This window comes from Mustela lutreola, chromosome X (genome assembly GCF_030435805.1).
Source record: "Mustela lutreola isolate mMusLut2 chromosome X, mMusLut2.pri, whole genome shotgun sequence".
NCBI lineage: Eukaryota > Metazoa > Chordata > Mammalia > Carnivora > Mustelidae > Mustela > Mustela lutreola.
Genome location: NC_081308.1, coordinates 32,620,166 through 32,634,777, shown reverse-complemented (window position 1 = coordinate 32,634,777; position 14,612 = coordinate 32,620,166). Strand labels below are relative to the sequence as shown.

The 14,612-nt window shown below is 43.7% G+C and overlaps 1 protein-coding gene across 1 annotated transcript; it reads left to right on the top strand.

Annotated features, from left to right (window-relative positions):
* Positions 1-2,332: 2,332 nt before the first annotated feature.
* Positions 2,333-3,105, top strand: LOC131821264 (ferritin heavy chain-like). Its single transcript, XM_059157233.1, has one exon. It carries the CDS (start codon positions 2,438-2,440, stop codon positions 2,987-2,989), a length of 552 nt encoding a protein of 183 aa, XP_059013216.1. The 5' UTR covers positions 2,333-2,437; the 3' UTR covers positions 2,990-3,105.
* Positions 3,106-14,612: the final 11,507 nt, after the last annotated feature.

Genomic DNA, 14,612 nt, shown 5'->3' with positions numbered 1-14,612 from the left:
TGAAAGAGCTAAAATTTAAACTCATCTCTACCTGTCTCTGAATCTGAAATGATTAAATATCTTCACCTTGAGGAGTTTTATTTAGACCAAGACTCCTGTTTTACCTACTATCTCTAGTCAATAACCAGAGATATCTCCCTCTTTATAAAATTATATTCAAGTCTTCTTACTTTGGGGGCATCTCCAGTACACAAGCAAACTTCTTAAACATTAGGACTCAATTTTCTTCAATTTATTGAACCAGTTTAACTTATAACTTATTCATTTTAACACATATGTAGAAAAACAAACTCTGCTCATATCTTTATAATTTCCTTCCTTCCGTTTGACTTGATCTCCTTTTCTCCTTTTTAAGGTATAAGGTTAAATAATGGATTTGAGGGGTGCCTGGGGGGTTCAGTGGGTTAAAGCCTCGGCCTTCGGCTCAGGTCATGATACCAGGGTCCTGGGATTGAACCCCGCATCAGGCTTCTGCTTGCCTCTCTGCCTACTTGTGGTCTCTGTCTGTCAAATAAATAAATAAATCTTCAAATAAATAAATAAATAATGGATTTGAAACCGTTCTTCTTTTCTAAGAATTTTTTAAAGCTTTCAAAAATTAGCATGCAAACACTGCTTTAGCTTCATGTCAGAAGTGTTGATATGCTGTGTTTTGTTTCCATTCAAGTCCATATAATATCTAATTTCCCTTTGACCTCTTCTTTGACCCTTAGGTTGTTTGGAAATGTATTATCAACTTTTGAATGTTTAAATGTTTTTCAGATATCTTTATAAGTTCTAATCCAGTTTTATTGTGATCAGAGAACAAAATGTTCATGAAATGAGTACTTTTTATATGTATTGAGATCTGTGGTGTGGTCTAGAATATGGTCTGTCTTAGTAAGTGGTCTATGTACACTTAAAAATATGTTTCTAAAGTTTCTTAACTCTGACTCTATGATTTTTCTTAACATAAGTGTGATTTCTTCTTTTTCATTCTTTTTCTCCTACTGATTAGCACAAATAATACCAAATGGCTGCCTGCCAAGGAAACTCTGTGGTTTTTGAACTGAGCAGAAGCACTGCCTATTCAAAAAGTAGAGTTTAATTTTTAAACGGTTTTTGAAAAAGCTAATTGAATCACAGTGGCGAACTAAACACAAAAGCTATCTATACACACACACACACACACACACACACACACAGGCACACTAAAAAGGGTGCTATTAGGAGACCAAAAATTCTGAGGAATTCTGGAAAAACAGGAAAAGAGGCTACCAGATTGGCTAACTCAGAGAAGTTGCAACACCTGCAGTAGAAAAAGTGGTTATATTCAGAGAAACTCTGAATTTATCAGAGTAAATGAAATTGCAGTAATGTAGAGGCTCCAGGGTCAGCTGTAGATGGAAGAGCTATTCTGTGAACAGCAGACCTATTTTTCCTGCCCCTCTTTCCTGCCCCGCTTTGCCCCCCACCCTTTCTTACCATGGGAAGTAAGCACCTGTTTCATCTGACACCTTTAGTCTCCCAAAATACACTCCAAAGACAGTGAATGAGCTTAAGACAACTACAGATCTTCACAGGAGAGAAACAAGAGGACATACCTACCCAGAAGGAAAAAAAAAAAAATTACTCTTCCAATGTAAAGAATATATTTATTTTGGTAAAAGGGAGGGTCCCTATCCAAGCTCCATACTTTATGCCCACAAAGAAGAAAACCACTGAATAACTAACACACCCTGACCTTCCATTCTGAGAAGCATATTGGTGAAATGAACATCACAACTACAGGCCAGATCTTTGCTAATTACCTAGGCTAATTAAACAAGTCATTTATTCCTAAATATATAGGTAAACAAAGGTTTGGCAGGTGCTTGACAAGAATAAAAGAGAAAATCATGATGAGCAAGAGGAAATATTTGGGGGGAAAACAGATATAATATACAGGAAACAGAAAATTTCACCAAAAAATTGAAATTCATACTCTCAAAATTTTAAGAAAAGAAAATTAGTTCATAAAATAAGAAAAGGCTGCTATAGAACAATTTGAGAATAAGATAAACTTCTTGCAAACTAGGAAAATTAATGCAAACTTAAAAATACATTAGAAGCCAGGTGCTAAGCACAGTTTCCCTCTCTTATGCAGGTTCTGACAGAATCTGAACTCAGCACTTGTGGCCCGCCCCTTTCCTTTATCCTTCACCTCCTTCTCCCCCTCCCCCACATAACGGATCCTCCTTCCCCCTCCCCCACCAGTTCCGGGTAACGGTTTCCAACTACTGGCCCCATCTCAGAGCTGCTGCCACCTGTCACGGAGCCTGTCTGCCTTCTGCCTTTCTCATCATTCACGCTGGGAAATCTCCGAGGCCACCACCGCCCTCGGCCCCGCCGCCGCCCGCCGCGCAGCCCTCGCCTCCGCCCCACCTTCGCCTTCGCCCTGGTGCCCGGGCCGCCAGCCATGGCCACCCCGCTGCTCTCCCAAGTGCGCCAGAACTACCACCCCGACTGCGAGGCCGCCGTCAACAGCCAGATCAGCCTGGAGCTCTACGCCTCCTACGTGTACCTGTCCATGGCCTTCTACTTCGACCGCGACGACGTGGCCTTGAAGCACTTCGCCCGCTTCTTCATGCGCCGCTCCCGCAAGGAGACCCAGCACGCCGAGAAGCTGATGGAGCTGCAGAACCAGCGCGGGGGCCGCCTCCGCCTCCGCGACATCAAGAAGCCGGACCGCGACGACTGGGAGGGCGGCCTGAAGGCCATGGAGAGCGCCCTGCACCTGGAGAAGAGCGTGAACCAGAGCCTGCTCGACCTGCACCAGCTGGCCACCGACAAGAACGACGCCCAGCTGTGCGACTTCCTGGAGAGCCACTACCTGCACCAGCAAGTCGAGGCCATCAAAGAGCTGGGGGGCTATGTCACCAGCCTGCGCAAGATGCGGGTTCCGGAAGATGGCCTGGCAGAGTACCTGTTTGACAAGCTCACCCTGGGCGACAGCGACAAAAAGTACTGAGTTGGGACTGTTTTCCCCATAGCCCCAGGGTGCATGGTGACTTCGCCTGATCACCATGCCGAGCATGCTTATTGCAGTATTGCTTCTGCAAAAGGTTCCAGTTCTTTTCTCCCAGTTTTGGCATAAAAATGTTGTTTGGTTTCAATAAAGTTATTTGGTTCCTAAATAAAAAAAGGTCTCTGGTTGATTTGAATGCAAATCTTTCACCTTTTAGGTTTTAAAACAGGAATCGAGGAGTCCTTGCATCCCCCTAAGCCCATCCACATGCATCTCGGGATCTCGGGAGGTGGAGGGAGATGATATTATATAGGACCCTGGAAAACACAAATCAGTCTTGCCTTTAAAAACTATGTTGGGGGGGGGGACACCTGGGTGGCTCAGTGGGTTAAGCCTCTGCCTTTGGTTCAGATGATGGTCCCGAGGTCCTAGGATCAAGCCCGGCATTGGGCTCTTTGCTCAGTGGGGAGACTGCTTCCCCCCTCTCTCTCTGCCTGCCTCTTGTGCCTACTTGTCATCTCTGTCAAATAAATAAATAAATAAATAAAATATTTTAAAAAATAATAAAATAAAATAAACAATGTGGGGGCAGAAGGGTGGTGCACTGAGGTGGGTGGTCTGGGGCCCTGGGTTCAGTGGGTGAATATGTATGGTAAAAGTATAAAAGGGGGGTGCCTGGGTGGCTCAATGGGTTAAAGCCTCTGCCTTTAGCTCAGGTAGTGATCTCAGGGTCCTGGGATTGAGCCCCTCATCAGACTCTCTGCTAGGCAGGAGCCTGCTTGTCCCTCTCTCTCTCTGCCTGCTTCTGTGCCTACTTGTGATCTCTTTCAAACGGATAAATAAAATCTTTAAAAAAAATTAAAAAAAAAATTTTTAAAAAGCATAAAATAACAGGGTCTACAATTTACAACGGTGATTGTCCCTATGGAAAAAGTGAAGAATGGGATCAGGCTGGCATTAAAGGGAGTCTTCAACTTTACTGGAAAACTTTTAGCTTATTAAAATACACAAATGTTAAAAATTGTTGCTTCTGAGTAGCAACAGTGGGATCTTAGAAACAGGAATGACACAATATTTCTTTGACAAGCTTGCCCTGGGCAATAGTAACAGTGTAACTGAGTCTTACGCTGGCTTCCCATATAGACAGGGGAGTGACTTTGTAGGTCATTGTTTTATTATTTTTTTAAAAGATTTTATTTATTTATTTGACAGAGATCACAAGTAGGCAGAGAGGCAGGCAGAGAGAGAGGGGGAAGCAGGCTCCCTGCTGAGCAAAGAGCCGGATGCCGGGCTTGATCCTGGGACCCTGAGATCATGACCTGAGCCAAAGGCAGAGGCTTTAATCCACTGAGCCACCCAGGTGCCATAAGTCACTGTTTTAGACATGCATACTGCCCTTACAAAATATCCAAATACAAAGTTCTCCTTCAATTGTACCCTTGCTTCCATTAACGTAGCAGGAGTATACAAACCCCCAAACTCCGTTATTAGAATGGCTGAAAAATACAAGGTCAGGGTTGAAGCTCAAATTTGTGATACTGAACATGAAGTAGAATAAATTCCCCCGAATGTTAAGCCAGTGAGTCTGGCTGCTTCATCGAATGCAGCCAGTGGGCAAGAGCTGAAGCTGGGAGGCCAATCAGGAGAGCCTGCAGCAGATCCAGTGAGAGACCTCGGTGGCTGAGCTGGACCGAAAGCTACAGAAAACGTGACAGACACAAATTCTAGTCGGATTTGGGTGAATCAACAAGATTTGCTCATGGACCGCAGGTGAAGAATGAGAAATAAGGAAAATAATCCAGGCCCTGGTGTTTGCACTCGAACCCCCTGAGTTGACGGTGATGCTAGTTATTAACTGGAGGATGTCTGCTGGGGGACATGCGGGGAGGGGAAGGCATGTCATGTAAAATCTGAGATGCCTATTAGATATGCCAGGGGCACTGCCAGGCAGGGGGTCAGAAAAATGAATCTGGAGCTCAGGTGGGATGTCAGGTTGGAAATAAACATACGAGAGACATCAGTCCCAGACGGTGTTGAGGTCATGGGCCTGGATAAGCTCCCAAGAAAGAGTGTGGAGAGAGCGTGGCACAGTCAACCTCATGCCCAGGCAGCTACGGTTAGAGGATGGGTTGAGGTGTTCCAACCCCCAGAGGGCTGCTGGCCCCACCCTGACCATTATCTCTTCCAGACTGTGACCGTGTGTGCCCATCCCCAGTGTCCCCAAATCAGCCTGTTCCTGGTGTAAGTGTGGTTTCAGGTTGCTCCTTTCAAGATGTAGAGAGCAGTTAGCCTATTACCTTGTCCTCATGGCTATGGGTAGAAAGAAATTATCTCTTAGTAAAAGGATTTCCCAAGGAAATGACAGATGCTTCTGTAAGTTTTTTTTTTTTTTTTCTCTGATTTCCTTTAAAACTCCTCCCTTCTCTTAGTCCACCTTCTGACCCAGTGAAATCTGTACCCATGTGAGTCTTTACGGTTGTTCATGTCTGGGAAAAAAAATACTCAAAACATTTTGTTTCTTTTGTACCATGTGTAGTTTACAAAGGTCAAAATTGAAAATTTATGGATTTTGTATCCTATATTCAAAGACACATGGGTAGTCTGAATCTCTTTAAAGCCAACAGATTGCTTTGACGTATTTAGTAAAATATGAACTTTAGTTAAGCAGTGATCTGCTTTCACATTTTCCCATGATGGTGCTTTAATACTTTTTAAAAATGAGGATCATGGCCCTTTAAGTTTAGTTTCCAGAAAATGTTATAACCCTTTATTCTTCCCAGTTAAACTTGGTTTTTCCACTATTTCTTTCTTTGCCTACTTTGAGGACTTCTCTCTCTCTGGATTTGTCTCAGATTTTACATACTTAGTTATATACATTAATATCTACCCTTCCCATAGATATGAGGAAGAACAGGGCAAGCATTAATTCTGTGTTTTAAAAAGTACCAATTCACTGAGGATCCTTCTTACATTCCTGTTTTGGAAAGGCATTTGCTGTAATGGTTTCTTTTTTTTTTTTAAAGATTTATTTATTTATTTATTTGACAGACAGAGATCACAAGCAGGCAGAGAGGCAGGCAGAGAGAGGGGGGAGGAAGCAGGCTCCCTGCGGAGCAGAGAGCCCGACTCGGGGCTCGATCCCAGGACCCTGGGATCATGACCTGAGTCGAAAGCAGAGGCTTTAACCCACTGAGCCACCAAGGCGCCCCGCTGTAATGGTTTCTTAACCTCAGATCGCCTGGGTTCACATCCCAGTTTAACCACTCATCTTGGGTGAACTTGGATACATTATTTAATTTAGGTAACCACGTCACCTTGCATACTGAGAAGGGAAGAAAATGATCTTCTGTAGCTTCTTTGGTCTTCAGGAGCAACCAGGACTCAGCAAGGAAGTTCTGTGTTTCGGCTGCCCGGAACTCAGGGCCAGGAGTGAGTTTTACTCTGACAACTTTCTGTAGTTGTGGTTCTATTTTGCCTAAACCAGCTTTCCTTTTAAATGGCCTCCTAGAACATGTTTTCACTAATTCTTCCCAAATCCAGTTTGCCTGATACTTCTTTTTCCATCTTGAACTACTTTTTATTCCTCAGAGATGGATAGGAGCAAATGGATAAAGACCTCACTCTGATTTTCACTATATATATGGATGTTTTGACATGAAGAGGTGTGGAATGGGGTGACAAATGGAAAAAAGAACCATATTAGAGCTACTGATAATATAAAAATTAAAATTTATAAAAACACCATGAACTTTAGCAGAGGTTCACAAACTTTTCTGCCATTAGAGTCACCTATGGAGCATTTAAAAATCTTGAGGCACAGGCCACACCTCAGAACACGTACACTAGAATCTCTTGGGGCAGGATCTAGACATCCCAGGCTATGAAGACCAGGGCAAGTGCCTTGTCACTCAAAATGTGGTTTATGAACCAGAAGCATCAGCCTCATCTGAGCATGTATTACAAATGCAAAATTTGAAGCTCCATTCTAGAACTCCTGAATCAGAATCCACATTTTTAACCAGATCCCAGGTGATGCATATGCGCACTGAAGTTTAATTAACATCCTGGTACTCAAAACACGGCTGCCCTGTGGAATCACCTGGGGGGGCTGGAAAATAATAATGCCTCAATCTACACTACTGGACCAGTCACAAACAAATCTACTCTAACTTCAGTAAGAGTTATTGAATCAAGAATCACTGATAGCGGGGTGCCTGGGTGACTCGGTTGTTGAACATTTGCCTTCAGCTCTGGTTATGATCCCAGTGTCCTGGGATAGAGCTCCGTGTTGGGCTCCCTGCTTGGTGGGAAGTCTGCTTCTCCCTCTCCCTCTCTGAGCCCCACTTGTGCTCTCTCTTTGTCTCAAATAAATACATAAAATCCTTTTAAAAATTGGGAAATTTATATATATTATTTCTTCAAATACTTTTTCTGCCCCTTTATTCCTTTTCTTCTCATTTTGGGACTCCAATTACACATATGTTGGTGAGCTTGATGGTGTTCTACTGGTCTCTGAGTCTTGGTCAATTTTCATTCTATTTTTCTTTTTTGATTAAGATTATATAATCTCTAATGATTTGTTTTCAACTTCATGGATTCTTTCTTTGCCAGCTCACCTCTGCTATTAAGACTCACTGAGGAATCTTTTCCTTTCAATTATTATACTTTTGTAGTTCAAACTTTCAAGTTTATTCTTTTTTATATTTTCTCTGTTATTCTTCTTTGACAAATCTTTGCATTCAAGCTTTCCTTTTATTTTTATCTATTTAAAGATTTTATTTATTTATTTGATAGACAGAGATCACAAGCAGGCAGAGAGGCAGGCAGAGAGAGAGGGAGAAGCAGGTTCTCTGATGAGCAGAGAGCCCAATGAGGGGCTCAATCCCAGGACCCTGGGATCATGACCTGAGCGGAAGGCAGAGGCTTTAACCCACTGAGCCACCCAGGCACCCCTCAAGCTTTCCTTTAATCTTTGAATACTGTTGCCTTTATTTCTGAAGACATTGTTAAAAGCACCTTTCACATCTGTGCCTAGGTCTAATATTTAAGCTCCTTCAGAAAGTTTCTACCTATTGCCTGTGTATTCGTCAAAATTGCTTATTTTTGCACATCTTACAATTGTTTTTGAAAGGTGGACATTTTATTTACTATATTGCAGCATCTTCAAATTCTGTCTGGATTTCTTCTGTAGAGTCTCTCTTGAGGTGTGTGGAAGCTGATGTCTCTGCTTATTTTTTTTTCTTATTTTTATTTTTAAACCTGAATACCTACATATCATCTGTGCATCACCATAGCTTAGTAGTCAGTATTTGAATAGTTAGATTGTGCTGTGATAACAAAATACCTTCAACTGATAGCTTAAACGAAGCCACCATTCTGGAGTGCTCACAATTTTGAAGGCTGGAAAGTTCAAGATCAAGGTATTGGCAAGGTAAGTTTCATTGAGGTCTCTTCTCCTGGCTTAGAGATCACAGCCTTCTTGCTGTGTCCTCATGTGGTGAAGAGGTGTCTCTTCTTATAAGGGCACTAAACCTATATAATTGTTCTTCACACTTGTGATTTAACCTTAATTACTTCATAAAGGTCTTAGCTCCAAATACAGTCACATTGGGGGACTGGGGTTTTAACACATGAATTCAGGGGCAGGGGGGACACATTCACTCCATAACATAACCTGAGTCATTAAGACTTTGGCCTTTGCTGTTGGGTCTGCATACATAAAATGCGGAATGCACTCAAAGTTCAGAAAGTTTACAAGTCTGCCATGGCTTTTACTTCCTTGAAGGTCTCACATTCAGCCAGAGACAAGAAGCTAACTGTGGGGCCTTCTCTGGTCTTTCTGAAGAATGTGCACACCCTTGCATCCTTGCAGACACACATAGCCTTCCAAAATAGCTGGGCTATGTGGTAGCTTATTAATGTCTATGATGGCTGTCTTGTTGCCAGATCTCTCTTAAATTTTTGGCTGATTTTCCTATCTGTAATTCACACCAACCCATACTATAACTGTAGGTGAGCTGTGATACTGGTCTTCTTCAACTGTTTGCCATGGAGTTAGCTCTGAGTGTAGATTTTTCCACATTGTATCAAATCAACCCTCTCCATCATCCAGACCATTGGTTCTGATGGCCTGCTATATTTTAGTAGAACTACTATACCACAGAGCAAGGGACAGGGAGGCAGAATAGGAGCAGTTTAGGCTACAAATGCCACAAATTCCCAGTTTTTTGTTTTGTTTTGTTTTTGAATAACCATTCTCAATTTGCTGTATGCTTTTTGTCAATTTCTGTAGTACTAAAATAGTTAATTTTGACTATTTTGTCCAGTTTAGCATTGTTTTTTGGGAAAAGAATTTGCTGGATCCCTTACTCAGCCATGCTTAAAATCTATTTGCTAGATGGCTACACTAATAAAATGTGGGAAGATGGAAACAGTCACTGTGGGCCTACCATTGGTTACCATGTGCAAGTGCCATCTAGTTGATTCTAAGCAGCTCAAGGTCATGAGAGTGAGCCCTACATCAGGCTCCACCCTGGGCATGGAACCTACTTCTTCTCCCTCTGCCCTCCTTTCTCCCCTAAAAAAAATACTAGGTGAAAAATCCACACTTTCTATTGTATGAAATACACAGTTCTATAATGAAGTAAAATTTAAATTCATTGCTATCCTATTCATTTTTTAAAAAAGCACTCACTATTTAAAATTTATTTCAAAAAAAATTTTTTTTAAGATTTTTTAAAGTTTATTTATTTGACAGACAGAGATCACAAGTAGGCAGAGAGGCAGGCAGAGAGAGAGGAGGAAGCAGGCTCCCCATGGAGCAGAGAGCCCGATGTGGGGCTCGATCCCAGGACCCTGGGATCATGACCTGAGCTGAAGGCAGAGGCTTTAACCCACTGAGCCACCCAGGCGCCCCTCAAAAAAATTTTTTTTAAAAGATTTTATTTATTTGACAGAGAGAGAGAGAGAGAGAGAGAGACACACCACAAGTAGGCAGAGAGGCAGGCAGAGAGAGAGGGGGAAGCAGGCTCCCTGCCGAGCAGAGAGCCAGATGTGGGGCTTGATCCCAGGACCCTGAGATCATGACCTGAGCCGAAGTCAGAGGTTTAACCCACTGAGCCACACAGGTGCCCCTCAAAATGTTCTTTACAAAACAAAATACTTTAAAAAAATCTTCGGAAAATACAGACTTTAAAAAAAAGTCTTGAAATGTCTGTAATATGCCTTTTCTAATCTTAGAAGTTATAAGGATTATACAAGGATATATAAAAATTTTATATGTAAATCCTTATATTAAGAAATTTTCTAAGCTTTTTACATTAGGAGGGACTAAATTCTCATGGTATTATATACATATGCCTCCAAAGTAGAAGAATTTTTATTATTTTTATTTATTTTTAAAATTTTGTTTGAGAGAGAGAGAGAGAAAGAGATACTGAGAGAGAGTAGAGCAGGAGGGAGACACAGAGAGAGAAGCAGACTTCGCACTGAGCAGGGAGATGGATGTGACTCAGGGATCCATCCTTGGAACCTGGGATCATGACCAGAGCTGAAGGCAGAAGCTTAACTGACTAAGCCACTCAGGCACCCCAGGAAGAATATTTAGAAATATGTAATTGAATTGTAGCTTAAATTTACTTGTATGGAAAAATAAAAAGAATTCACCATAAGTGTGTGTGTGTGTAGCTACTGCCCTTAAAAAAAAAAAAAAAAAAGATTTATTTGTTTTAGAGAGACAGTGAGCAGGAGGAGGGGCAGAGCAAGAGGAATCAACCCTAGCACACTAGCTGCTGAGCACAGACCCCAATGTGGGCTCGATCTCACAATCCTGAGATTATGATCTGAGCTGAAACCAAGAGTTAGACACCTAACTGACTAAGTCAACCAGGCACTCCTAGCTATTGCATTTTATTGTATAGGATATCTTGGGGTGTACATTGATCATATGCAATATCTCTGTATATCATGAAGAATCATTTCCTTTTTCAGAAGGAGAGTGGAATGGGGTTAGATATGTTAAAGTGTCAAAATATATTTAACTTAACTACATTCAGAACAAAACTATTTTTAGTATTGCTTGGAATGAATTATGGCCAAATTCATCTAAATTTCTTGATATTGTTTTGTCAGCTCTTTCATACAAGTAAGGGTTCCCTGGGTTTGTACTACTAGGTCAGTTGGAACTTTATTTATTTTTATTTAGGGGGACAGAGACTGGTAGTCTGGAGACTGGATTTTGATTTGGTTGCTGGTGTCCAACAGCACAATGCCTGGAGGCATCCGCTTACAACACTGGGTATAAGTGGTGCACTATTACTGTATTTAGACACCGATGGTTGGCAGGAATGTGCTAAAGTCTGAATCTAACCGCGAATTATGTCTCTGTCCTTGTCCCTGTCCCTGCCCAGGGCAACTGCTACTGCGAAAGGACATGCTCACAAGAGGAGGAGGGCAGCACAGGTGGTGGTCTGGAGTTAATGTCACGTCGCTGCTGACTCAGGGGAAGAGGTTGAGGATGCTGGCCGTGGTTTCTAAAGAGCATCTAGCAGTTGTCACCTTGTGCATTAAGCTTCTGCATGTTTCTCAAATTATAAATTTATGCTTATGAGTTTATCTCTTCTTAGTTTTCCTCACAGGAGAAAAAGCCAATTCAGTATTGAAACGCTACCCAAGAGCGAATGGACTTTTTGAAGAAATAAGACAGGGCAACATTGATCGTGAGTGCAAGGAAGAAATCTGCACATTTGAAGAAGCAAGAGAAGCTTTTGAAAATACGGAGAAAACCGTAAGTATCTTGGCAGTTTTTAAGAAACGTTCACAGCTTTGCCTACCTCTTGGATGTAGGTTTGCAATCTGCATTCCCGAATTGTGGGCACTGCTGTCAGTTACAGATCGATCCCAAACCACATTTGTGAAGAACTCTGGAATGGCATCGAAGTAAGGATACTCTGTGGATGGGAGGCAGGTTCACTTCCCTGTGTATTGGTCTGTCTTTGAGGGTCCTGTTTCCCCAGGACCCTGCTGAGCCAAGACTGATCAGCCTAGCGAGGGGGGAGGGCTTGTGTCACATGAGGCTGTGATGGGGACAGTGACCATATCATCATCTTACTCTGCCACATCAGTGAGAAGGTGTGGAGGAACCTAACACATACTGACGCTGTCTTAAAATCTTTTGCTTCTTGTACAAAAGAAAAGACATATCCACAGATGAACTCTCCTCCCCCACTCTAAGAATACTCCTTACCATTCTTTACTCTAGACGGCATGCTGTTCAAGGAGAGCAGGGATTGGAAAGCAAAAGGCAGTGGTATAAATTCTGTCAAACTGCTCTGCAGTTGGGGTAGCCACCACATAATGATCCATTCCCATGCACCAACCATGAAAATAACATGAGGTGCCAAACACCCGATGTCAGACGTGCTAGAAGACAATCAAATACATCTTATGTGTCACTCTGTATTGCTTCACGTGATTTGTATGAGTGTACAGGTCCATGTGTACGTATGTGTGTGTTTTAACACAACTGGCTTTCTACTAAACAAGCCATATTCCTAGACCAATCCTAAGTTATTACATATTCTAAAGAGAATAAAGTGTCATTTGTAAATGTGACCTAAAAGTTATTTAGAACCTTCACTATCTATACCAAATATAATGAAATATTTAAAGTACCATATGCTCATGTTTTGAAAACATACACAAAATCTGGTTCTTCATATTATATTTTTTCAATGACTATACATTTTAGATATTCTATAGTTTTCACAAAGCTAATGACTTTTCCTCCTAAATTTCCTTTAAAGTAAAGGCAAGTACTTGTTCAAAATGCATTGTGTAAATAATTTAACATTTACAACTTGTAAGAATACAAAAATGCTCTTTACTCATACTTGTCCATTACATTTTGCCATGCTTGCTTTATGTTTTCCTTTCCTTCCCCATACTTTTTCTAGTAAGCTGCATAGATCATGCCTCTCTACTCCTGAGAATTTCACTGTGTATTTCCTTTAAAAAATTACTTAACTACTATTGATGACCAAATCAGGAAAATTAACATTGATGTGATATAATTTAATATCCTTATTTGTATTCAACAATCATTCTAATAATGCTCTTTATAGCACTTTTGTTTCCACTCTAAGATCTAATTCAAGAATCATTTCTGTCTAGGAGCTCTCACAGTAGAGATCTGTTTGCGGCTTTTAGTGCTGGCTAAATAAACTATAAAATTTCAGGCTTTTGTAAGTAGTTTTTGAAGAGAAAGAAAAATCTGGAGGAGAGAGGAGGTATTTGGAGAGGGAGAGAAAGAAGGGCAACTCACAACCAACGACGTGCCACCAAAAAAGGCAAGGAAATTACGCCTGTCTCTCTTCCAACTCTCCACAGCCGTCAAAAATTTAAGGAAATAAAACCCAAAGCGAAACTCCCTGGGGAAAACCGGGCAAAGTGGAGTAGAGCCGGCAGAAACGTGGGCACTGAGAGGTAAACTCAGGCAAATTCCTCCTTGAGAGAGAAAGGAGAAGAGAGTGGGGAAGACCGAGCCGAGAACCCACGACGTCTCGGTGGAGTTGGGGCGGTTTTGCTCGTCTCTTTTTTAACGAGAGTGTGGAAGGCGTTGCATTTCTAACACGGCCCCGCGGTTCTCGCCTTAAATGATATCAATTACCCCAAACAGCATACGTGTTACTTCAGAGCCCGAGGAATGGCCCCGGGGGGACGGAGAGGGCGTGGGACGTCGCATTGGCTTTGGCGACAGGACCGGGGAGAGACGAGGGGTGGATCGCAGGGAGGTGGCTGGAGCCCACGGGTCCGCAAAGAGTCAGGATGCGGCGGGGCGCACGAGGGTAGGGGACACAAGGCGGGGAGAGAGGCGGTGGCCGTCCGGGCAGTGGGGCACCGGGCAGTCCGGGGTGGGAGGCAGGGGTCGCGGCGCGCCGGGCCCTCACCGCTGCTGAGCGTGGAATCGCAGTGCCAGCTGTCCAGGCTGGCGGGTTTCCGGCAGGACTCCCACAGGGACAGGTAGTACTGGTGGTCGGCCGTGACCCAGGCCGGGCTCAGCACGGCCCCCAGGTCCAGACACAGCGCCAGGAAGATGCACACCAGCCCGACCAGCTTCAGCGGGGTCAGCACCGACACGCGCACCTCCTCCATGCCGCTGCCGGCCGAAGCCATGCCCCGGGCGCCGCAGCCCCCTGCCCCGCCGGAGGCGAGGTCGCCAGGCGGGTCCGGAGAGCGGGGAGCCGGACCTCCTTCAGAGGGAAGCAGCTGAGCCGCCGCGCGCCGCGAAGGTAGGTCTGCGGGGGCTACCTCCCGGGTGGAGGTCTTTAACAGCCGCAGAGACGCTGACCTTCCCTGGACCTTTGCAGCCAGCCCCGCGCCACGCTCTGTCCCCGCTCGCCCAGCCGCTCCCAGCCGCGGGAGGGCTGGCACCCAGCGGGGAGAGACAGTGGTTTGCACCCCACGGGTGTTCCCAGGCTCTTGTTCACCGCGCGGAAGGCTGGCCCGCGCCCGCCCCTGCCCGCCCGGTGCAGAACCTTTCTCTGTCTGAACCCGGAGGCTGGTGCGCTCAGAGCAAGTGCCCCCATCTCCTGGCTGGCGGTGGATAAATGGGTCCTTCCCTCTCGTG